This window comes from Ascaphus truei, chromosome 2 (assembly GCF_040206685.1).
Source record: "Ascaphus truei isolate aAscTru1 chromosome 2, aAscTru1.hap1, whole genome shotgun sequence".
Lineage (NCBI taxonomy): Eukaryota > Metazoa > Chordata > Amphibia > Anura > Ascaphidae > Ascaphus > Ascaphus truei.
In genome coordinates, this window is record NC_134484.1 from 199,663,924 (window position 1) to 199,689,843 (window position 25,920).

At 41.0% G+C, this 25,920-nt stretch overlaps 1 protein-coding gene across 1 annotated transcript in view; it reads left to right on the forward strand.

Annotated features, from left to right (window-relative positions):
* The first annotated feature begins 4,749 nt into the window (after positions 1-4,749).
* Positions 4,750-25,920, forward strand: part of IRF4 (interferon regulatory factor 4) — a 32,764-nt gene continuing 11,593 nt past the window's right edge. Inside the window, 6 exon segments of the mRNA XM_075585812.1 lie at positions 4,750-4,801; positions 14,470-14,699; positions 19,910-20,096; positions 21,919-22,011; positions 22,318-22,485; positions 25,675-25,782. Of these exon segments, the coding sequence (XP_075441927.1) occupies positions 14,499-14,699; positions 19,910-20,096; positions 21,919-22,011; positions 22,318-22,485; positions 25,675-25,782 (757 nt within the window). The 5' untranslated portion in view covers positions 4,750-4,801; positions 14,470-14,498.

Below are 25,920 nucleotides of genomic sequence, written 5' to 3' on the forward strand. Positions count from 1 at the left end.
ATAGCATTGTAATTGCCCCAGGTTCCCTTAGCGGAAGCTCAGCCCTCCTGTGAACCAACAGGTACCGCACCACACACATATGGTAACGTTGCACGTTTCTCCGCTCCCACAGTACAATCTGCGATTGGGGGGGGGGGAAACCCGTTACAATAACATTTCCAGTAACATAAGCCGTGTATGGTTCTGAGTGAAACTGTATTTAGTTTTTAGTTGTGCTGTTGCTTCTATATGAAAAACAAACAAACAAACACACAAATGTATATATATATATATATGAAAAAAAACCACATCTGTATCTTGCCATTAGCACTATGAAAGACAAGATTACCTAGGGCTGCCACGTCTAAGTTTTTATAATACCGGACACTGAAATCCAGTGTGAAAGTGTGACGCCATAATGAGTGACAAATGATTTGCAAATCCTTCGAACTTAATGGTATCTCCCGCTTGACGGCTGTATTTTTTGGTTTTTATCCTCTGCTCTTTGCAGGATGGGGAAAGAGTCGCACTGAACTAGCAGATTAGTGGGAGAGACAGTGACGGTCTATAGGGGTGATTGTCATGGTATTATTAGATGACCTGGCACTCTCCTAAATTTATTATTTTAATAATTTAGTAAGGCGACAGCTATCGGGAAAGGTAACTATTACTCTCAAGTAGAAATCTACTATGTTTTTATGACTGATTTAATTACAGTAATTTTAAGTTCAGGCATTTCACGTCGACACTAAAATACAGGACAATTATGCGTCCCAACAGACCTTTCCGGGACAATGGGACACGTCAATGAAATAAGGGACAATCCCGTATGTACAGACCGTCTGGCAACCCTAAGATTACCACAAGTATGTAATATAATTAAAGGCATATTCAACCGCTTCATGAACAGACAGCATTCATCTCTGTACCTTTAGTTATTTTATAGTGTAGATATGACATTTTTCATCTCCTACTCCAAAAGCAACTACAGAGCTGGGCAATAGCTATCTACAGTATTAAGACTAATACTGAATGTTGCAGACAGAATATCTCTCAAGTGAGAATATGCTTGCCAAGAAAAGAAGCAAAACAGAGGAGCCAGATACAAGACAACTAGCTTATGCTTGGCTGGTTAACCAGTTTCAAAATGCCTAAGAGTTTCATGAGAAACCTAACCGTTTCAATGCTTCAGTGCTCTCCTGTGTTACTGAGACCAAATCCGTTGATAGAAATTGGTATATTATTTAAAGGTACATACAGGCATACCCCGGTTTAAGGACACTCACTTTAAGTACACTCGCGAGTAAGGACATATATCGCCCAATAGGCAGCTCGCGCATGCGCCTGTTAGCATGTCCTGAGCATCAATACCGGCTCCCTACCTGTACCGAAGCTGTGCGCAAGCGGGGAGACTATAGAGCCTGTTACACATGCGTTATTTACATCAGTTATGCATGTGTATGACCATTGCAATAAAGTACATGCATCGATAAGTGGGGAAAAGGTAGTGCTTCACTTTAAGTACATTTTCGCTTTACATACATGCTCCGGTCCCATTGCGTACGTTAATGCGAGGTATGCCTGTATATAATTGGACATATATTTATAATGACATTACAAAAATGCAACTGAAGGTTAACCCTTGCTAGTCTGAAAAATGACACATTACTGAAATATTAGGGAAAAGATCTTATTCTAAATTACAAATGGTTTAAAAAGTACCTCTTTAATATTATGAGTTGCATTTCATTCAATCATTTAATTAAAGTCTAGAATATTATATTACCCCTTTTCAACCTACATAATAATTTGACCCTAGAAGCACTTGAATCATTAAATTTGATTTATCTGATTCATTCTAATTAGGAATTATGTGTAGTTACTGTACATTTGAAATGTTTTATATATAGTTATAATTTAAGAAAATAAGTATGACAATTATATGTCTAAATCGTCTATTCTAATCCAGTTCATACAGTAGATAGAAAATGCTCTTTACTACTTCAAGGGGGTCTCGTCAAGGACCAAAGTTAACTAATAGCAGTTGATATTCAATAAATTAATTGTGATTAACCCCCTACCCCACTAAACCCCCACCCCACAATATCCCCACAAAACTCCCACCCCACAATATCCCCACAATATCCCCACAAAACCCCCACCCTCCAATATCCCCACAAAACCCACACCCCCCAATATCCCCACAAAACACCCACCCCCACAGTATCCCCTCCCAAAACACCCTCTTCTGGCACGCACCGGTGGGGTGCGGAGGCGTGCATGAGCAGGGGGGCAGTGTAGGACCAGCAGGGGATAGGAGGCCCGGCACCCAAACTCAACTTCCAGCACCGGCCGGGCCCTGCAGGCGCTCGGGCTCAGGTCCCAGCTCTCCCCACTGGTTCGAGTGCAGGGTCTGTCTGCAGAGCGGCCGCGGGGCACATGGGGTTGACCTGGGGAAGAATAGTTCAAATAGAAAATGGGAAAGAACAATGATTACCAGATAATGCCATTTAAAGAAGACAGACCCAAAGAAAGTAGAAGTTTAATCATTTTGACACACTTACGAACCCGCCAACGGATTGCTGAATCCGCGGAATGAATTCGACAAATCCATCCACGGGTTGTATCCGTTGGCGGGGTTTTGATGAATTTTCGTGTGCATTGAAAGTGCCCAAATCTGTATTTTACACCGCAAAATGGATTTTGGGGGTTACATCAGCAAAAATCCGGAAACCGGATTTGGGTGTATTCGCCCATCTCTCGCGCGGGGATCCCTTCATTTTTGCTTTTCACTACATTGTGAAAAAAACTAAAAAAACATTCACCACGAGCATATTGTGTTTCTAATACAGAATCAATTTCATCAACATTAGTCCTTATTGGATTTATTACGGTTGTGTGATAGTAAACCTATCATCTGAAAATTAGATAATAGAGTATTAACATGTATTGTGTTGTATGTCTTTATTTATATAGCGCCAAAAGTGTACTCAGCGCTTCACAAAGAATACAGTACAGGGAATTATAATGATACAATAAGTGCAGCAAAATCACACAATAGGAAAGGGAATCCCTGCCCCGCAGAGCTTACAATCTAAGATGTTTAATGGGAAACTTACAGAGACAGCAGGTGAGGGAGTAAGTGCTGTAGATGGGAGTGGTCAAACTACCAGTTTAGTGACGCCTACATTATCTAAAACGATAACTTTTGTTGGCGATGCTTTTTTATCATCATTTTTTTTAAACGTCTGTTATATCGTCTTAAGATACTGCGCTAAGCTTGTGTTCTACAGACATGATAAACCTGTGAGACGTCATGCAATCTTCTCGGGTATGTGACCTTTCCCTCGTTGCATCGATTCTTAACCTGCAGCAGCACCACATGGTGAAAATAATGTATTGCTGTGCACAATTGTACTGAATAACAGGACAGCAAAGGAAAGTAGTTTAAAGATTTCAGGAACAAGGACTTTCATTAGCAAAGTTGTTGCCTCACGTTTAGAAATGTACAACATTTTCGCTAATCAGGCAAAATGTACCTCATCTTTTATTTCACGGAAATCTGCTCTATTTCACTAAAAGTTTGCAAATACGTTCTCTACCATTTACCTGACCCTAAATGTAGATCATGTGAACCTTCACATATTGTCATTTTTGCAAAAAAATCTGACCCAAAAAATTGAGAAAATCTGGTCACATTTGGCAAAATGTTTCAGCAAAATGTGTCTACCCCGTTTGGGGACAGTGACAAGCTGCAGCGACCAATAGAAAGATCCACGTCATCGGAAGAAGGATGCGGGTATGTATTTATTTATATAGGGCCATTAGTGTACATTGCGCTTGACAGTACTATTACACGTGACAATCATATAAATAACAAATAATACAAATAACAGATCGTGGGAATAAGTGCTTCAGACATAAAAGTAACATTTAGGAAAAGGATGATGCTGTGACTTTCTATTGGGAATCCTGCGCACAATTGTATTTTATTTTTGTCGAAGCAAAACTGGCAGAAAAGAAACCTACAAATATTTTGTGAAGTTGGGGGGGGGGGACCACGTATGAACTCAGAGGGTCCCCCTTGTTCATGTAAGGTCAAATACATAAATAAATACAATTCTGAAGGGGGAATGATGTTTTATATCCCTAAAACATAAGAGCTGGTAGAGATATACTGTGTTGAGTTTTGTGCAGGGTTTTTCTCTCAAAGTCACAGTGATAATAGCCCTTTCCTTCCTCCCTGGACCGATAATGAGAATGTGTTATTACTGGTGCCTGGAGAATGTACAGTTACATTTGGTAGGAGCAGCTCTCTCAGAAGCCTTGATTGTGCTTCAAGAATTGCTTGGTGGTTCTAGGTTAGAGGAAGCGTTAATCAGTCAGTAGTGTATATTCATGCTCAGTATTACTGTAATCGGCAGCGAGTTGCAGTGGGTGTCTTACATACAAACTGCTGCTATAAATGTACTTTGTTGGGTGGAGGCGCAAACTTTCCTGCGCCATATTTTACAGTAAATACTAGTACCAACTCTCTGTTGAGAGCCTGGGGATTCCCGTACATTTTTTTTCTACAGCACATGCACTGCAGTCCCCCAGCCACAATACACTTCAAGTTCGACTCAATATCACACCTCATAGACTATTCTTTTATGTAAACCAGACCCCTCCCCCTGATACTAGCACCACCTCTCTGCAACCTCCCCCACCCCCCCCCCCCCAAGGGAAGATGAAGTTCCCCTTTTTTTTTGTTACACCGTTTTGTTTCATATCTTAGCTGTCAGGAAAGAAGACGCTCACTCTTGACTCACTCAGAGGAGAGGTAAGACACACTTTTTGAACCAGTTGCTGCTTTCACACCTGTCCCATATCTCACTTTATCTCACTTTGTCAATCAACCTCTGCTCCTCTTCTCTGCTGCACACAACTTCTATCAGGAAGGCAATAGTATCATTTGTAGGAGAGATTGAGGTGCTAAATAGAACTATATGTGTCTATTATATTTGTTAATCAGACTCATGTACAGATGTAGCAGGGGTTATTGCACTCGCCGGCGCATTATGGTGGAGTATTCTACATTACTCATTATTCTGCATTATCACTACCATTGAATCCTATAGAAACTCTGCAGAAATCGCGTAATAACGCAGATATGTTAACAGCAGGGGCAATGAAGTCTACCACATCTGTAATATTTTGTTCTTATCATGTAAAGCACAGCAATAATGACGAAGGCTGGGCACAGAAGAAAAGTGAAATTACTTTATTACAAAATAGTATCAGGCTGATGTTTGGGTCCTACATGGACCTTACTTCAGAGATGCTCTGATGCCTCTATCATTATTCTGGAGCCTCACGTGTTTGGTGCTTTGGGGTATTCACCATCTGGCTGAAGGCACTGGCTTTTTAATTAAGTCATTTTTTTTTATTGCTGTTTCTATATCTTTGAGTGCTCGATCATAGATTTGTATTATTGTTCATATAATATAGACACTTGCAGAACAGTTTTCTGATACAATTTCATTTTTTCCCCAAAACTGTTGCTGAATAGGTTGGTTTTTTTTAGTTGCTATTATTACATGGTTTGTTACAAAGCACTAAAAATCTATGGTAAGTATATTTTTCATATTTATTGAAAATATAAAAAAAGTGAGTGTGTAGGCGTATCATCTCTTAAACAAAATACGTAAACAATTAATAATGGAACTTTATATTAAGTAACAGTAATTGGTTAATTTGTGATGTAGTGTCAGTCAGTCAGGATGGGCGCTGGTATTCCGGTTTGTTTATTTTGTATCCACATTTATACTTAGCTGCACTCCTGGGTATTACTGCATTGGGCACATCTCATGCATTTGGTACTGTTATGTTAGTAAGGGTTAAAAAGCATGAGTGAGCTTGCCATATAAAGGGGATTCTGGATTTACATCAATGTAACACTCGCATTGTTCAATGGGAGTACAGAAGTACTGAATAATTATAATACATGTGACATTGTCTTGTGATCTGATGGATGTGACATACTGTACAGTGGATGTAATTATGTTCTTGTTTGTCATCTACTTGGTAGGTAATGCACTGTGTGCATTGTAACGCCTTGACTGCTACCTGCTAGTATAAAATAGGTAGCTGATATAATTCAAGTCATCAATTCACTGGCTATAATATTGTTCTTGGAGCAGTGAGGGCATTTGAGTGAGCAGCCAACATCTGCTCTCAGAACCTCCAGCTCCCTGAGTCGCAGCTTCTCACGCGGGGTGCTTATCCAGACAAGAATTCTTTAACCAAGCAGCAGAAGGACTGGTGTTTTGGTTCAATTACATTGTAACCACATTATCTGTACTACTGTATGCCTAAGTACAGGAGAAGAATAAGTTTATGCTGAAAGTGCAGATAACCTATTTAAAATAAGTTTCTTTATTTCCAAGCAATAAGTCAAACTGGGTAGGGTTGTAACTAAAATATTGGTGGTAATCAGTACCGCCTAATACTATCATGCTCTGGAAATAGATGAAAGTACGTCGAGCCTCATTACGTTGTTCGATTAGATCATCTGGTCGCTGAAGTGAGTCTTATCAGTGGCAGTTAAAGTAGTGAACTCCTAGTGTATTAATAACGGCTGCAGCAGACTATTCCAGCAGAAAAGTGGGCTAATTGGAAAATATTTAATTATGGTAAAGTTGAGACATTCATTATGTTGCTCTTGTACAGTGTGCACTATGAGGGCTTTTAGGCTTTTACCTATGTTGCATCATATTAGCTCTGAGTTTATTGGTAGTGTACAATGAGAAAGATAACAGCATGGCAGAGGTTTTTGGGTGCTCCAGAGAGACAAGTTTTGACCATTTCTTCAAGGGCCTTTCTGGATTTTCCATACGTCGCTTTTTGAAAAAATATTTATTGACAGGTGAGACTCCTACTTTGTCAATGCATTTTTATTTTATTTTTTTGTTCTGTGAACAATGTTTGACTATTTTAGGAGACCAATAGAAAATTTTAATGATTCTTGTGTACAAGTACATTTGTAAAAATTGTAGGAAATGTGCAAGTCCTTTTAGATCCATGCTGCATAGTTATGGGCAGTGGTCGACAAATCACCAAAAAATCTACTCGCCGAACAAAAAAATCTATTCGCCACCTAGTACCACACGTGTGCTGCTTGGGCCAATAGGAGCTTGCCACGATGTTAAATCCACTCGCCCGTGGCGTGCAAATGTATAGGTTTGTCGAACACTGGTTATGGGTCATAAAATCCCAAATTGCATATGAATAGAATGCACATAAATCAGTTTATAGGCAATGCCCCTACTGTTACTGTAAGTCTGTTGAGCAGTAACCTTTGCTTAGAACTGATTTGTGTGCATTCTTTTCATATATGTACAGAAGTGCGAATATCTTAGGAGAGCACAGGGTCCATTCAATAGGTTATACCATCTCAAGGAGCGTGGTTTTCTGGAGGTAACCAACCTCGTGCCTTATCTGCAGGATGTGACATGTAAAAGGTTTCTAGAAACCTACCGTAGATACGTCAGGCACAAAGTATGGAAAGAAGTTAATATTACTGGTTTAAAAAAAATTTGTTTAACCCTGATTTATTTTTAAGACATCAAAAACACTAAATTGTTTGGTTGGTTTACCATTGAATGAGCCCAGTTTCAGCGGCCAAGAATCTGGTGTTCACCAAGTCCAAGTACTGCCGAGTTGGTGGAATAACCGTAATATCCAAACAATTCGGATGCTGGAATCTAAACATAAGAGAATGTGTTGCCACCTATTTCTACAGGAACATGACAACAATTACCCTGCTCAAGGGGATACGGTTATTTGGCATGCTCAATATAGGGGGACTATGGCGTATTATTACGATGTGTCGTTGACATGTTGCGTCCTCCTGTATCTATGAAAAAAGGTGCTTTGCTGCAACCTGGTTCTGATGACATCGGTTAGCAGTTATGGCAGCGTTCATTTCGACAGTCAGGGGAGGCGTCAATAAGTAATATTATAATAACATGTGTCAAAGTTGAGGCTGTGACTTCCACAGCGTCTATTTTTCTTTACATCAACTGCATCTGACAATTATGAATTCACGTTCACTCCTGAGTCTAAAATATCAGGGTCAGTTTGAACAAACACAAATAATGTGTCATATTTTTCTTCGTCAAAATGACGAAAGAGAAAATTATTTCATTAAAGTGTCTTTACCTCCTGTTTTAATTTTTTTTTTAAATAGGGTTGAAGCAGGGGGTCTCCGGAGCTGAACCACATTGATTTCAGCTGGAGGGATCCCCTGCTTCCTCAGATACACCTGAAGGGGCTGCTGCTAGCAGCTCTGGCTAGGAACAGAAAATGTCTGTTTAATAGTCCCACCTTCCTCGGGCCAATAAGAAGCCGCAGTGTCATCTCTTGTGACTTCCTATTGGCCTGCGTGCCATGTGACCATTAAACAGAAGTGAGATACCAATATCAGGTTCAGATGTAAGTATCTCGGGGAGCCGGGGGTCCCTGGAGCTGAAAGTAACATGGTTCAGCTCTGGATACCACCTGCTTTCCACATATAGATATATATATATATATATATATATATATATATATATATATATATATATATATATATATGGTTTTCTCCCACCCTCTGGGAGATGTCACTATTACACAGTGTTTAGTGCTGCTCACCTGCTGGCTCACAGGATGCTGAGTTTCCGCCGGTGTTTATGGGGAAGACAGGACAGGTTTTCAGGGTGATGGTTGGTTCTTTCTTACTGGTACAATGCCTGGATGCAATCCCTGCAGGAGAACCCTCTCTGATACTCCCCCTGATTAACTGCAGTCTCAGGCCAGAGTATATAATAAACAGGAACGGCTTTATTCTCACTCAACAGGATACCGTATACAACGGTACACTCTTCTCCCTCTTCTGGATTTCCCTGGACAAAATCCAGGTGGCTTGAGGCCCCAATGGTCTATCCTCATCTCTTCATTGACATGTTTCGTCCGCCTGTATCTATGAAATAAGGTGCTTTGCTGCAACTTGGCTCTGATGACATCGGTTAGCAGTTATATGAGCGTTCATTTCGACAGAGGAGGCGTGAATAAGTAATATTATAATAATATGTGTCCAAGTTGAGGCTGTGACTTCCACAGCGTCTATTTTCTTTACATCAACTAGGGTAGTGGTCACTCTCCCCTAAGAGAGGGGAATGAAGGTGGCTAGAGCCCTGACTCCACACTCCTTAGCACTAGACTCCTCTAAATGTGACTGTGCAGCCCCTTTTGTACCAAGAGGGAGGGTCCAAGGTCTGAGCCCCTGATGGGGCAGTACACCTGCCTTAGCCCGCCCCCTCTGTCACTCAAGGAAGCTGCTTACTGCAGGGGAAACCCCAGATTAACCCTAACACAGCCTGCACTGGTACCAGGGCTTGTGTTAGGCAGGGTAGATTAGTAGCCAAGAGGATACATGGATATATATATATATATATATATATATATATATATATATACACATACAGTTTATATATATATATATATATATATATATATATCTATATATATATATCTATATATAGATATATATATAGATATATATATATAGATATACAAAAAAGACTGCGCTTGGGTGACTGCTGCTGGCAACGCCCAGTCAGTAATGAACAATAAAATCTAAGTAGATCTACACCAATGTGTTAATGAGCCATATATATTCCACTAAATATCACACATGTATGTCCCAGCATGAGTAGCCAAATTAAATAATATAAACCAATTAAAAATAGTGCTGTGGATGCCTATTTAACCCCCCAAAATGTGTTAAATACTAATAAAAAATATATATAAACAAAAAAATGACAATACTTAAAACATAATATCCTTGTGAGTCCAAAAAATGAAGTCCAATACAGCAAATAAAAACCACTGAAACAGGAAACAGGCAGCTTTCTGATAGAGCCCAACGACCTCCCCACTCAACCTGTATAGAAAAAGAAAAGAAAAAAAGCGCCCAATCCGAGTGCATTACTGTATAAAAAATGGATTTAATGTTCCAAAAAACATTAAATATGTTTTTTAAAAGGCAAAGCTCCTTTAAAGAAAGGCAACCAACATGACTGAAGCAGTGATTAATTGTTCATGGAAATGCCAACATTTGTATCTAATACAGTATGTTGTAAAAATAAAAGGGAAAGTCCTTATGAATATGATATTGTTCTTCCCACATACTGTATATTACTGGTAGGATTGACTTGTTTGTACATTAGTTGTAAAGGATTAGTCTCTGGATGTTTAGAAATGAAATGATTTGGTAAAAATAAGCATTGTGATTGTCAAAAGAAATGTGCTATGTATTTGTTACCCATACAACAAAAACAGCCTTTAAGCATTGAAACAATCTGTCCTTGATAGTGCATTAATAAAATCCTGCAGTTCAAAATAGCTGATCTTTTTCAGTGCATGTCTTGATGAATAGAAGCTTCTGGATATTTGGGTTTCCTCTGTATGGTGGGCTTCCTCTGTATGGTGGGCTTCCTCTGTATGGTGGGCTTCCTCTGAATGGTGGGCTTCCTCCGAATGGTGGGCTTCCTCCGAATGGTGGGCTTCCTCCGAATGGTGGGCTTCCTCCGAATGGTGGGTTTCCTCCGTATGGTGGGCTTCCTCCGTATGGTGGGCTTCCTCCGTATGGTGGGCTTCCTCTGTATAGTGGGCTTCCTCCGTATGGTGGGCTTCCTCTGTATAGTGGGCTTCCTCTGTGTAGTGGGCTTCCTCCGTATTGTGGGCTTTACCATGGATGAACGATGAAGCGTCCTACTGTCCCTGAGCATTCTGCAGACTGTAAATGTTCCTATCTTTAGGGCTTTAATACATTGTGCATCTGTTCTGACTTCTTTTTAGAGGGAACTTCATCTATATTTTGTCACTTATAATATTTAACTTCCGACTCATAGGTTGGTACAGTGCATAGATTTTAGATTTGCATCTGCTGGTTGCAGGATTCCTTCTGGTTTTCAGAAGCCACCACACTGCTGTCCCATACTAAGCTGTGGGGCTAATATTCTGAACTACATATGTTCCACTAATGGTCTTGTAGGGCTTCCTACAACAATACATGAAGGCACACCAAGGTGAGAAGGAATACAGTCTGTTTATAAAAGGTTCTGTCCTTGTTATCCCATGTCACATACTCTTGAAGAGCTGTAGATGTCACTCCTACTTCTTCTAGGTGATATCAAGCTTTCTCAATGGACTGTACAGACTCACTACATGCACTATTAATCCCTTTGCTGCAGCAGTGGTGTGTGAAGCAGTGTCTTCTCTCAAGGGGAAAAAGTAACGTTTGATGTTCATCCCCTCGGGTGAATATATATATATTTAGCATACAGCTCATTTAGCATCTGTTCAAAATATGGTTTACATCTTATAAATTAACATAGCAATAACAAATGTTGCTTTTAAAATAGCACAATCCTGTTTTATTTTTCATGTGCACACAAAATTGTTATAGAAAGCTAACTTACGTTTCACTGAATATTTTGTCTGGTGGTTTGAGACAATTCCATTTTTCTATAGTCATAACCAAGTGGAAATACACTGTCTCTATATTCAGCGATTGAACACATCTAATTCGAATGTAAAGTAATGTAATCACACTTCTGGAGGGGGATTCTCATACTGTACCTATATGAGTAGAAATTGTGATTTCAAAGTCACTAAATGGATGTAATCTATTCAAGATTCAAGATTCAAGATTATAAGTGTAACCTATTGTAGAAGCCATTCTGTGTTTATTAATATGGGTCCTAACCTTTTTCCACTCAACCCTCTAGTTGCAACTGTAATATATTTTATCCTGAAAACATTATAAAAAGCTCCTTCATTATTGTTTATTTTAAAGGGGTTCTTGACTTTTCTTCTGTAGACTCTAGTTGCAATTCTATCTATACTTAAAGCATCACGAGTTAGCGCCTATATTCTCCAAATCCATTCTATTTGTGCTGTGCCATCCTTTACAGTGATGCTCATGGGTTAGTAATCCAATGGACAGTGAAGTCTATGTCTTGTAATGGGAAGCCAATGGGCCATGGCCAATATATGGATCACATGTTGCCACAAGCTTTTAAAACAAATAAGAGCTAGATTGTGCTTCCACTATTTGATTGTTCGAGACCTGCGCCAACAAAGGGATTATGAGGAAAATCCATACTGATATGAAGAAATTAGGATGGCGGCTGCTTCATGGTGTTTCTGTTTGAGAGTATGCAAAATAATGCAAAAGGGTTCGATTTTGTTCAACAGCGCACAGGAAACCTTTAGACTAGGACATGTTTATATTTTAATCAGTCATATCTGTTTAGTACAAGTAAACAAATCATTGCTAAAGGTAAGTAAAAACTTATACTAGCTATACTGATCATGAATCGTTTGGGGGCAATTTACCACTCAATGAGTTAACCAGAGAATTCTTCATAGATGTATTGCAAGGGTGGCCAACTGCAGGACTCAAGGGCCACCAACAAGTCAGAATTATTGAGCCACCTGTGCTGAGGCAGGGATATCCCTAATACCTGGCCTGTTGGTGGCCCTTGAGGACTGGAGTTGGCCACTCCTGGTGTATTTGATCATGAACTTCAAGCAAACAGCCCTGTGTTGCACTAAAAGCCGGGCTGTGCAAATGTTAACACACCGATTGTGTGTTATAAAGCTAGGCTTGCCAAGTGCAAATGCAAATATTTTCTGATGGTGGATATTGTAGTCATGTAGTATAGAAAACCAAGATGGTTTTCCATAACCTGATGTATATTAGAAAACTCTGGCAATTGCAAACACTTTGGCCCTTATTCTATAAAGTGTGATAGCGCTGATCCGATGCTATCCCGCGAAAAACCCCATTGAAGTCAGTGGGGCTTTCCATGCCCAAGCGCTGGATCAGCGCAATCACACTTTATAGAATAAGGGCCATTTGTCTTTTATGTTGATATCCGCTTACAATTCAAAGTAAATTCCCTGACACCTCATATAATAAACGCTCACATGATTGCATTTGTTTCCAGTCACTGAACTCGTGACAGAACAAGCAGAGCGTGTTGAAGTTTGTAGCATCTTTAGCCACATTAGGGTCACATACGTTTCCATTTTTTGGAAGACTTTTCTTCCATGAAGTTTGTTTTAATCATTTTTGATTATTGTATTTTTAAGCCATATTTGTTTTTTTATCTCCTTTTTTACATGAATTTCCACTGTGGTCCATCATGTTAATCCTTTTTATTTATTTCAGCCTAACTAACTGTAGTATCTTTTTATTCTTGCAATCATCCTGCTATTCTTCTGATCTATGTTTCATTAACAGTCTAACACAGTCCCTCTTCTTAGCCATGTGGGGTAGTTTCCTGTCTCAGAGAAGTACTAATACAGTGCACCTCTATACCAGCTAGTGGCTGGTTTTGTTGCTAGATAACGTTTGATGGTGTAACACACCATCTATACTAAAGAAGAACATGTTGTCATCTAAACCCTGTTGTCAGGTCATAAGTTCTCCCGCTGACCTGGGGGTTATGCTTGTCAAACAATATTAAAGTTGACCTACTATAAAATACTACCATGTATTCAGTGTTGTCTTAGTGTGCCCAGCTAAAACATTTTATGGGTATATGTATAAAGGGCCAAATATGGCCAGTAGGGCCCAAATCGACAAAAAAGGTCTGCTTAGCATTACTCCCTTCAGTGACCGGGAGTAAATGTGTCCTAAAACTTAGCACCCTTGTGTGGATCTGGGCCTAAGAGCACAAGCTCCCATTATAACCCTTTTTCATTAATGTATTGTGGTGTTTTGAGTGAAATATTCCCCTCTTGTGTTAACGAGCAATTTGAAGAATGATCTCTTTAGCAAGAAGGCATTAACTTAATTGATTAAGAGCTCATAATCAAATGTAAACACTTGAATGACAAGTTTAATGTACGGTAGTACTCAGTGATAAGAAAAGTGTACTGCGCACAAAATTGTGATCTTAGAAAATTCACAATAAGTGAATCAAATAAGTATGACCCTAAATAGTGTTAGAAACACATTAAATAATGTTCAATAAAATAAATAGTGAAAGTGAATGTTAATAAACAAATAATGACTTAGGTGTCTAAAATAACATCAGTGAAGTGATTGGATACAAATGTAACCTTAAATACAGGGAGTCTACAGCCAATCTGACGATGGCTCAGAATCTAGCTAGCTAGCCGGTAATAGTCCCTTGGTAAGGGGCAATGGACTATTACCGGAGGCTATCTACATTGGACCCAGGATCCACACAGACGTCTCATGAGGTTTCCGTGTCATGCATGCATTTCTCTTATCATTCCTCGTCTTTCTTTATACCCATATCCTCGTCTGTGTTTGTTGTATATAATATCCCTATTTTCTTTCACTTTTTCCTGACATTTTCTATGTCCATCTATTTATCTCCTTCGTCCAACCGCTCACATCTATTCTGTATCTTATCTTGATTCTCCCAGTGCAGATACAAGGTTAAGTGCGTCACGGTATGAACCAAGACGAAGAGTGTGCAATGACACCAATTAGCTGTGGTAATGGGAAGCTGAGGCAGTGGCTGATTGACCAAATTGACAGCGATAAGTACCCTGGTTTGGTGTGGGAAAGTGATGACAGGAGCATCTTCCGTATCCCTTGGAAACATGCAGGAAAACAGGATTATAACCGAGATGAAGATGCCGCCCTCTTCAAGGTAACATCTCTAAGGGCTCTGAAAATGGCAAATGGAAACTCACAGAGAATGAGTACACATAGTGTAACTAACTATTGGAAGATAATGTACCTAGAAAAGTCTGGCCAGTAAGAAAATCATAAGTAACACAATTTTCTAATGAAATCATTTGCATGAAAGTAATTCCGCTTTGGCTGCTACGCTTCAATGTACGCACCCACATATACTGTAGCATATAAGCACCAAACCATAGAGGTATAAATGAAATGATATACAATGTAATGTTAATGGAATAACTTTCTTCCAATTAGGAAGCTCTTTAAAGAATGAAAGTTGCACTCTAATGCAAGGGTTCTTCATGCTCTGATGGGGGTTTCGAACCCGGATCCAGCACTAACTGCCATTTAGTCATGTGGTGTTAATGCCAGAGACTGCCCTTAAGTAGTCTATGTATCACTTCCTTCTGGCTGCAAAATCACTGCAATAATTGCTTGAGCTTTAGCAGAGGAAAAAATCACTTTGCTTATGAGGTTCTTTTCTCATAAATCGGGGGCTATTTTTTGCACCCGGTTTTGACTTTTTTGGTAGATCTGTGACTTTCATAGACAGACCCATAAATGTGCTTGAAACTGTAGTAATGACCTTTAAAGACCTTGTTGAGGACCTCTTTATTCTACAAGTTGCTAATACATGTACCTTGTACTGTTAGTACTGATGTAGCTATGCTAGGGGCAGTTTTCACACTATGGAAACTCCATTCTGAACTCCAGAAATCCTTTTAGGAGCCTTCTTATCACATACAAGGTAAATGCCACTAAACTATCAACTTACGGGAAAAAAAAAAAAAAAAAAAAGGTTGTTGCACTATGTTAATAACTAATCAAGAAGCTTGTGTCTTTACTATAAAAGACATGCAATGTTTTGACATTTCAGTCTAAAAAAATCAAAAATACATTTTATGGTGGTCTACAGAATCAACAACTTACATACATAATGAATCAACAGAAGTGATTCTCATCAGGATAGCCTGTAATTGACTGTAGCTACTGGGACTTACGTAACAGGAGGGGCAGAAAGATAGCTGGACCAGCCATAGCGAGGGGTTCTTGAGGTGTCCCCACGGGGTTCGCCAAGAAAAAAAAAGTGTCTGATCCCAGACAGTATAATGGTTTTCTTATCCCATGTGGGGGACTGCGCACTTAGTAAGGCCCCAATCTTCACTTTAGCGTGGGGGTATAGCTGTCAATTACAACAGGAGCTTCCAAAGTTGCTCCCCACCATGCTTTTAGCCACAGTGGCAAGGCATTGTGGGGCATGACTTTGGGAGCTCCCATGCTGTCCCAGTTTGAGATCTTAAGTGTGTGTTCCCCCCCAAAACTTCAGGACACTATACTGCCTTGGATTGGTCAAACTGCTTTCATAGCTAAAGGCTAATTAGTAGGCACTAAAATGTATTAATTAAGGGTTTTGCAAACAAATATTTTCCATCAAGGGGTGCCCAATGTAAAAAAGCTACAGTACAGTATGTTGCCGTTTCCTTCCTCTCTGGAAACATGTTGCTGCTACTACTGATGTCTTGGTGCGTGCATACCCGTGAGAGTCCAGGAGAGCTGAGAGTCCGCGATGGGGTGGGGACCAGGACAGACTTACGGCGATCCTTATGCTCTTTCCATGGTGATACAGCGCCTCCAGACATGGCAAGCTACAGCAAGGCTGCAGGCAGTCCCTACCATGACAGTTCTTTCACTCCAATACCTCTGGCTAATAGACCGCAACTCAGCCAGGGGTATATAAATTAAGTCTTTATTTGTAGCAACCACTGCAGATGGTAAACAGCGTTGCATATAGTAGAGTAGGGGTCTCAGATCCCAGGATGGTGCTGGCCAGCAGTTAATGGTTGAGGCCTTGTGCCATGCACAGATCTTGCTCTCCCAGTCCCAGGAGGGTGGAGGAAAACTTGACACATGCTCCTCTCCCCAGGAGGGGTGGAGGAGGACTCGCACCTCCTCTCCCTAGGACGGATGGAGGGGAACTGACTCCTATAATTTGGAACATCCTCCCTAATGCAAAAGGGGAGGTCACAGGGTCTGCACCAGGATTGGCTGCAACACAGACCCCATGACACCACCTCTCTGGCCACTCAGAGAGGCTGCGTGAGGGGGGGGGGTAAACCCCACAGGATAGCCTGTAATTGACTGTAGCTACTGGGACTTACGTAACAGGAGGGGCAGAAAGATAGCTGGACCAGCCATGGCTATACTCTCCCCTTAGGTGAAATATCCCATGTCCTCACTGGGATCCAATTTGGGCACCATCCAGTAACCTGAAGCCTGTAAAATATAACCGGTTACTGCAGATGAATAACATAACCATTACACAGTTATACAGACCATTTCCCACATCACCCACTGAGTTACAGCGCTGATAATTACATAACTATAATTCCAACGGGAACCCTCACTTATAGTATTTAGGATCAGGCTTTTTGACCACCCTCCCATTGAACAACTTGGTCCAGATATAATACTTGCTTATACTGTACCTGGTGTTTCCGTCACTTCAACCTTACTCCTCCTACTTAATACAAACTCCTTACTCATCAACTCTTTCACTGCCTCAAAACCAGTTTTACTTGTAGGGGTATGGTCCCCTAAAATAGACCATTTCCAGGGCTGGATTACAGAAGCCCAAGCTTACTAACATCACCAAAAGAGTGGTTATTTTTCATTTCTCTCCTTTTTCTTTCAAATAAAAAACTAATGATTCTTTAAAAGAGAAATAAATAAAATAACGGTATTTTTGGTCATGCCTTGCAGGAGTTATCATTATAGAGGAAGAAAGAATGAAGACAATATTTACGTGATGTGAAGTTATAAGGCACTTTATAGGCTGCTCTCTTCCGTGGTCTGTACGGGGACTTTAGTACTGCTTACTAAATAAGCCAGATTCATTAGTGCTGTTTAGTAAATGCGGGCCTCATTGTGTGCTCAGTTCACTTCAGTGCATGAGATGTGCGTACCCCTTTGCTTTGCAATGTGTTCAGGCCACTGGAAGCAAAGGAGTTAAGTCAGCTAATTCACTTAATTAATTAACACCAAGCATAGTGGATGGGGCAGGCTTCCTGATAATGAACATATCGCCATAGAACTCAAAATGAAGTATGACTGCATGTCTTCATCGGGACATAACTTGGTCAACAGAGTCCAAAAATCATTATAGGAGATATCCAAAAAAGGATAACAGCTGGCCCCCTTCTCTCTCCCTCTCTCTCTCTCTCTCTCTCTCTCTCGCCCTCTTAATATATTACAGGAAAGGTTTTCTTATCTTGTTTGTAGTCTGTTCACACAAGCACCGTACATTTCAGTGTGGCTTGAAATTCTGTTGAAATTTAGACTTAAAATTCTGTTCTCTATGTGAAAAGTAGCCACAGTGTATTATTTAGACTCTTCAAATGATTACTCAAGGCACGCTTTTTAGTATCAGAAACATATGAGGGTTAAAATCTCCCCCCACCACAAAACACATAATGTCACTTTAATGCAAGATAACCTTTTGCTCTGATTTCCACCACCCACATATTCTGATTGAAACGGATTGGCTGGTTTAAGTGAACTTGTCACTGAGTCATTTACCAGCAGAGGGCTGTCACCTTTTCTACGTACTGTAAGCATGTGGAATATGTGACATGCTTTTCACATGCAATGTTTGTTTTTTTGCCGTGGTTTATTTAGCTGCTTTTCATGTTTCCCAATAAAGCCCCCTTTTTCCTGAAAGCCGAGTGAGAAACAGCATTTACATTACACCTTCAGTAGCTCACTTTCCTTGCCAAGCAGTTATTGTTGTTCACAATGAAACACGATAACCTTGAGAAATGACATCTTTCAATATAAAGCAGTAATGAGAATACCTACATATTTTCAACCACCTACCTACCACTTCCCAAACTGAAGGAATTGTGTGAGTCTCCTCAAAAGCAGCAGAAGGGGGATGAAGCTAAATTGGAAGGATTTCATTAGCAGATCTGTGTAAAATATAAGTAACTTCTAGGACTAGATTCTCTAAAAGGTCGAAATAGCTTATTTAAAATTGGGCGTAAAAAAACCCCCAAACACCTGGCTTTAGAGCGATACTTTTCACAATTATCGGCATATTCACAAGAATGATGTATTCATAAATGAGTTGTGATATGCAGCTCATTTGTACGTATGCGACATGTGTTAACACAGGTAAATTGCGCTAGTGATACAAATCCGTGAACTCAGAATTAATCAGACCTAACGATGCAATGGGGAGGGGACGTAGATATCACACTTTGCTAGTATAGGTTTATGTCGTAGGATTTCTTGCAAAACCTGCGCATTGCTACCAATGCATTGCACAGGAATGCCTGTAGACACCAAAGGGGTTAACATACAACATACACACCCAACAAATAAAACACAAAATGCATAACAGCCATGTGTGTAAATATTAAGCCTTTAGTCCCAAGGGACCATCAAGCCATGGGTTGACCAGGACTAGCTAACCCCTTGAGGTACTAAGGGGTTAATATATTAATGTTCTAGAATAGATGATGTATTTTATCACCAAGTCTAGGTTGGCTAGTCTTTTCTTACCTATGTCTATGGTGGCCATTATATACATAGGCAAGATGGCCGAATGCCAGCTAGGGGTAGGTGATAAAAACTGGCAATATTTGGGGGCGGTAGTCCAATATCGACAGGTATCGGAGTTTAGTGAATAGCGTATGAATAACTAGGTACTACACTTATCTGCATATGCCTCGTTAAGAAAAATCGCTGATATATCACCATGGTGTGAGTCTTATCACTACTTCACCAGGGGTGATATGGCTTTGGTGAATAGGTCGATAAATAAAACTGGCTTTAAACACGAGCGTTGACAACTTTTTCACGTCTTGACCTTTAGCGAATACTTTTACTATGGCAAAATGAAAAAAAAAAAAAAAAAAACAGTTGTAGGATATCTAGTCTCATTCAAATAATAATGAAAATAAAAAGAAAAATCAGTTGTCATTTTTTGATTTCATTTTTTAATCCAAATTTCACACATTTGGGCCGTGTGCACCTTGACATCTATGACGGATTTTGTCTTGTGTTTGTCATGATTGTTCACGTCTACATTTTCAGGCTGAGCATTTGTCGGTTCTATGTTGTGTGCATTGTGTACCGCTCTGGGAGCTCACTGAATATCTATTTAATACCCTGCAGGCCTGGGCTCTTTTTAAAGGCAAATACAGAGAGGGCATTGACAAACCAGATCCTCCAACCTGGAAGACAAGGTTGCGCTGTGCTTTAAACAAGAGTAATGACTTTGAAGAGCTGGTGGATAGAAGTCAGCTGGATATCTCAGACCCATACAAGGTGTACAAAATTATCCCAGAGGGCATCAGGAAAGGTACGCCATTTTTGTTTTGCATGTTGCATTCAATAGCATCTTTCTTCCACCTTTAATGTTCCCCTTTGATATGTGAGCATGGGAAATGCAAATGTGTGCTTAAGAGGAGACTTTTAATTGCTTTCCTACCAAGGGAGCCAACAACCCAGGCAAAGAAAACCGACTTCAACATGTTTTAATGGGTACATTGTCAAGTACATGCTTGACTTCTGACATAGTTTCCTCAGCACACATATAGTATTTTCTATAGATTCATGGAAGACATACTTCCATTGCTTGTTGTTTCTGTTTTTATTCATCCTTGCTGATTTATATGCAAATCTAATGCTTCATATTTTTCTTCAAGCGCCATTTTCAGTCCCCATACAAAATTTGCTATGGTGGGTAAAAAAAAAAGGTGACAAAAACCTTCCACTGTGCAAAGATAGAATAGCCATAAGTACAGTATATACTATATACATATCTTCCCCAGGTCCCAGAACCTGCTCCATTTACCACATTGTCACATGTTATACAGTGGTTAAGCTGCGGACCTGGTGGTAGATATGCAGATACCCTTACATGTATTGTTTCTTTGCTGTTCTGTGTATGGTGGAGGGCTTGTGACGGTGAGGGGGTAACCAGGCTCACAATAAAGATTTAAGCACTTTTGGTTACCTCTGATCCATGTATTGGGGTTCCCGAGTGTCAGCTCTTGAGCCCAGGAAGCAGAGATTACCGTGGTATGAGTTTCAAGGGGGGTTTTGTGGAGAAAGTGTTGTCAGAATGTGCGCCGGGGTCCAGAGTTGCTGGATACTCCAAAAAGTTACCCGGGAATCATGAGTGGTTCCTGGATACATGTAGGCACATTGTCCCGGCAATACCTCCTCTTGAAAACGCTTTTGCGACTCACCACTAGGGGTTCCCTGCCTGAGCACAAACCAGAAAGGTAAAAGTGAAGGAAGTGAGGTGTCCCTGAAACAGTCAAGGGGTCCCAGTAAATGCCCAGGTCACCCAGAACCGGTATAGGGATTCTGAGGTGCTCCAACCATACATAAAGGAGACGAACCCCTCCACATCAGTGATAGCCTCAGGGATGTCGCGGACCCTAATGTTGTTGCGGCGATCCCTGTTTTCCGCATCTTCTTGCCTGTCCGCCAATTCACTTATTTGGGTCTGAAGATGCGTCGTTCTCTTTTCAGATTTTTTAAAAAGTTTTTTGATGTACTGTAGACGCCATCTTTTCCTCCAATGCTCCGGTTCTTTCTCCCATACTCTGCACTTCTTTCTGCAGTTCTTGCATTTCAACATGGATGAGGGTTTTCATATCCCGATACAGTCTATCAAAATTACACCGGCGAACCGGCAGTTTTTCCGGTCCTTCTGCTGTATCCTCCTCACGTTCCGATTCAGAGCCCGCATTTGAATTCGCCGACATTTCTGCCCCTTCGCTCCGTGAGTTAGATCTGCTTAGATATTTTCTTAAATCTCCCCCATTCTTCTTCTTGGGGTTCTGCAGAGCCATCACTGTATGTTCCCTGATAATCCTGGGGTATTTTTGGGTCCAATCGGTATTTTTATTGTGGATATTTCACTGCTTTTATTGTGGTGGGGGACGGAGCTCAAGGCTTACACTTCCATCCACCTCACCTTCGCGCATGCGCCTCGCGGCATTGTGGACTTTTATGGAGAATGTGTTGATTAGATTAATATTTACTGTACAATATTATTAATAATTATAGATGTGTTTCCTAAAGACCCAACAATTTATAGAGAGAAAGCAACTGGTCAATAGAATTGTTTAACGTGGTTATTGTTTTTCTCTTTTCTGACGCATGTATAGGATTAAAGCAGTTTGGCACAGAAGATGCACAGTTAATTGTGAACCATCCTTTCACCGTACCTCCATCTTACACACCTCTACAGCCTCAGGCAAGTTCCGAGTGCACTAACACTCGTGCAATAGTGTCAAATCATAAATGATTATCTAATCATTAGCACCACGGATACATGCCGATTAACAGTTAGAGATGTATTCTTCTTTATTAATTTACATGACCGCTTATACCATTTTTATTATTATTCCTTTACTATAGTGACATTATACTTTACCCATTTGTTATCTAGATTTGGTTGATCTATGTTTTATTAATAAAAATGATATTAGTCCACAATACTTCACAGGTGTTAAAAAAAAATATATATATGTTCTGTGTGTCTCTGAGCACAAAGTTATATACAGTAACATGTTTTCTCCACCATTAACAGGTGCCGAACTTTATGATGCCGCATGAACGTAGTTGGAGAGACTATGTACCAGAGCAACTACATCCTGAGCTTCCTTACCAGTGCTCAGGTGTCCCCTTTGCAGCACGCAGCCACCTATGGCAAAACACTTCCGGTGACAACAGTAAGTACAACTTTTCATGCTTCTGTTGCATAGAGTTAAAATAATAATAATAGCATGTTCTTGTATAGCGCTGCTAGTTTTACGTAGAGCTTTACAGAGACATTTTGCAGGCACAGGTCCCTGCCCCATGGAGTTTACAATCTATGTTTTTGGTGCCTGGGGCACAGGGAGATAAAGTGACATGCCCAAGGTCACAAGGAGCCAACACCAGGAATTGAACCAGGCTCCCCTGCAGCAATCTCAGTGCCAGTCAGTGTCTTTACTCACTGACCTACTCCTTTTCCCTTCACAGTTTAGTGTCTTCTCAGATAGTTTAGTGTCCATAATACCAACTAGAATCCTGTCTCTTGTTAACTCTTCCATGAGAGAACCACAGTTGCAATGCTCTGCCAAAGTGTGTACTGCTGCAACTAATGTTTCCACACTCTCACCCTAGTTGTCTCATGGTAAATCTGGCCCTCTCACAGATCACACTGAGATTTCCCACCAAATACCGATTGAAGACTTTTTATTTTTAACTTTATCATACTGGTTTTCATCCACCCCCACCCCCAGAGGAAGGACAGACAATATGTCATCTGTCTCATCTCCTATACAGTAGAATACAACAGAGATTTGACTTGATATACCTGACTTTTAGCTTTTAAACCTGATGCTTGTCGGAATTGCTGAGCCAGCCTGATACATCCTGGCCAATCACCAGTGAATGTCAAGTGAAAATGCTCTGAGGCTGTCAACTGAAGAGGGTCTCCGGCTGTGAGAATTTGTGTACACACTGATACGAGGAGTCTGCTCTCTCACTCTGCTCAGGAGAATTACAACTTTGTTTTATTAAAAATCACACTGAATGTATACTGACCCAGTTCCATGCAGCGTGTTCACACTTCTGACATGAGTTGGGTAATTCCCATTACAGAGAGAGCACTGAGCTTGATGCAGCTTCATTTACTCTTACAGTATATGGCTGCCTGACAGTGTTGCCCAATCTCTTAAGCAAAAAAAAAAAGTAGCGTTGCCTTTCAAAACAAGCCCAACTCGTTTTTGACTGACTGGAGGAAAGGATAATCGAAAACTGACTGCTCTTTAGGATTAGCCAAATGCTTTGGAGTAGATGCTATGAGGCTGGCATCGCTTGGATGGAAAAGAGAGGAGGTACAGTACAAAACCAATGAACAATTGAAGGTGGTTGACAGTGACAAGGAATAAAGGAAATGCGTGGACTGTGACTTAAATGGACACCTCAAAATAGTAATTCAGCAACACGCGATTTGGTAAAACAAACCCCAAAAAACGCAACCCTGCCACTTTCAAAGAATGTAAACGATGTTAAAAGTATGCCCACTTATTAGTGGACTTGGCAACACTGCTGTCTTAGACCTGGGACCCGCTGCGCCCGACGGCGCGGGCGGCCACACGAGAGTTCCCCACCAGCAGGGGAATCCTCCCGAGCCGGTCCCGGTCCCCCCTGGCTGCACAGCTCACTACACGCTGTGACGCGTCAGCCGCTAGGGGATACAAGAGAATTGTAATCCCTAGCGTCGACGCGTCACGTGGTGTGGCTGTGAGCCAATGAGGAGGGGAGGCTTCGGGGAGCGGGGAGGAGAGAGTGGAGGGAAATCAGCGTGAGTGCCTGTCTGTGTGTGTCTGTGTGTGTGTGTGTGTGTTTGTGTATGTGTGTGCCTGCCTGTGTGCATGAGTGCCTGCCTGTGTGTGTGTGTGTGTGTACGTGCATGAGTGCCTGTGTGTGTGTGTGTGCCTGAGTGTCAGCGTGTGAGTAGGGCAGCCCGCAGCAGCTCCCTCCTTCAGCTGCAGCCCGAGCCCGTGGCGGGGGGTGGGGAGGGTGACATGAATAATGCAATTGGATTTGACACATATTACAGTCCAAAATGACACTGCCAGCTCAGAAAATTGCCTTCTTATCTCAATATTTGTGCCGATCTAGTCAACATTCGTGCAGCCGTTGGTACACTGCAGCCGGACATATGCGGTATGCCCAACCATTGTTTGGAATCAGTTGCTTGTGAGAAGGGGGCGGGGCTATCGCGGGTCCCTCCGCTTAAACCACGCCCCCCTCCCACCCACTCCAGCCCCGGCTCCCGCTCCCTACAGACCGCATATCGCGGTCTGTGTCTGTCAGCGCCCCGCCTGTCTGCAGTGCTGACGCGCTGACGGAGGGAGCGGGGCCTTAGCCTTAGGCAGCTCACTAGTAAATAGAGATAGGCAAATGTTTTGGGCGAATTTGGATCTGCTGTGGATCAGCCGGTTGCTTTGCTCTCTGGATTTCAGAGGATCAATCCCAATAAGAGCGCTCTGCGTTTTGCCGATTTTGAATTATTATCAATAGACTCCACGGATTCCGCAACCGTGGACGGATATGTAGAAACCAATCCGTGGATTCAGCAATCCTTTGGCAGATTCTACAGATCCGTCCGTAGGTTCTATCCAATGGTAGTTTTTGAGGAATCCGCAGGGATTAAAACCAACCAAATCTGTTTGCGTATTTTACACCGCAAAACAGATTTTGTGGCGAAAATGAGAGAAAATACAGGAAACGGATTTGGGCGACTTCTCCCATCTCTTCTATTAAACCGGGAAGTGCTCAGATATGGTAATTCCCCAACTGTGCTCAGCAACTTTTCCTCTGTTACATCATAGTTCTTCAGGTCAAAACCACTGCATTTTAATCACTGCTCTACCAAGCAGTGTAGGCCAGTCAATGGGTTACTTTTGCTTTCTACCACTTTTTAACGTAAATCTCAAATGAATTCTTATTCTGCTTCTTATCCCTCTAGATTTGTGTTTTCTCTTACACACGTGATGGAGGAATTAATTGAGATCTAACTATTCTATAGTATGCAATGGGAGATATCGCATTCAAGACTTGGGGTGGGACAGTGTCTAGAACAGATGTGATGGAGTTTGAATCGCAAATAAGTTGTGTAGGCACCAAAGGAAGTGAATTTTGAAACCTCATGTTATGTGAACTGATGCAAATCCCACCATACTGTATATTAGTATGTTGTGTTATTTAGGTATTTGTCTGCATTGCATAGCAGTGTCCATGGGTGTTTTAGAGATGAACAGGGCTACTGTACGTGACTTCCATATGTTAAAAAGCTAATTTAAGTGGAAATATTTTCTTCCAGCAAATATTAAGTCGTTTGTATTTCTTTTCCTTTTTTAATTCAGGTTACCAGGTAACTGGATCCTTTTATGCTTGTGCACCATCTGAGTCACAAACTCCTGGTCTTCCAATAGAGCCAAGCTTAAGGTCTGGTGAGGCCATTGCACTAACAGGTGAGTTAAACCCATTGAGACACTAAAGCCCAGATCCACAAAGGAGTGCAATAGCTTAGCACCCTTTTGTAGATCTTGGAGCGTTATTATTAAACTGCAGTAGTGCTGATTGGGGCACTACAGACCTGTCCGCTCACA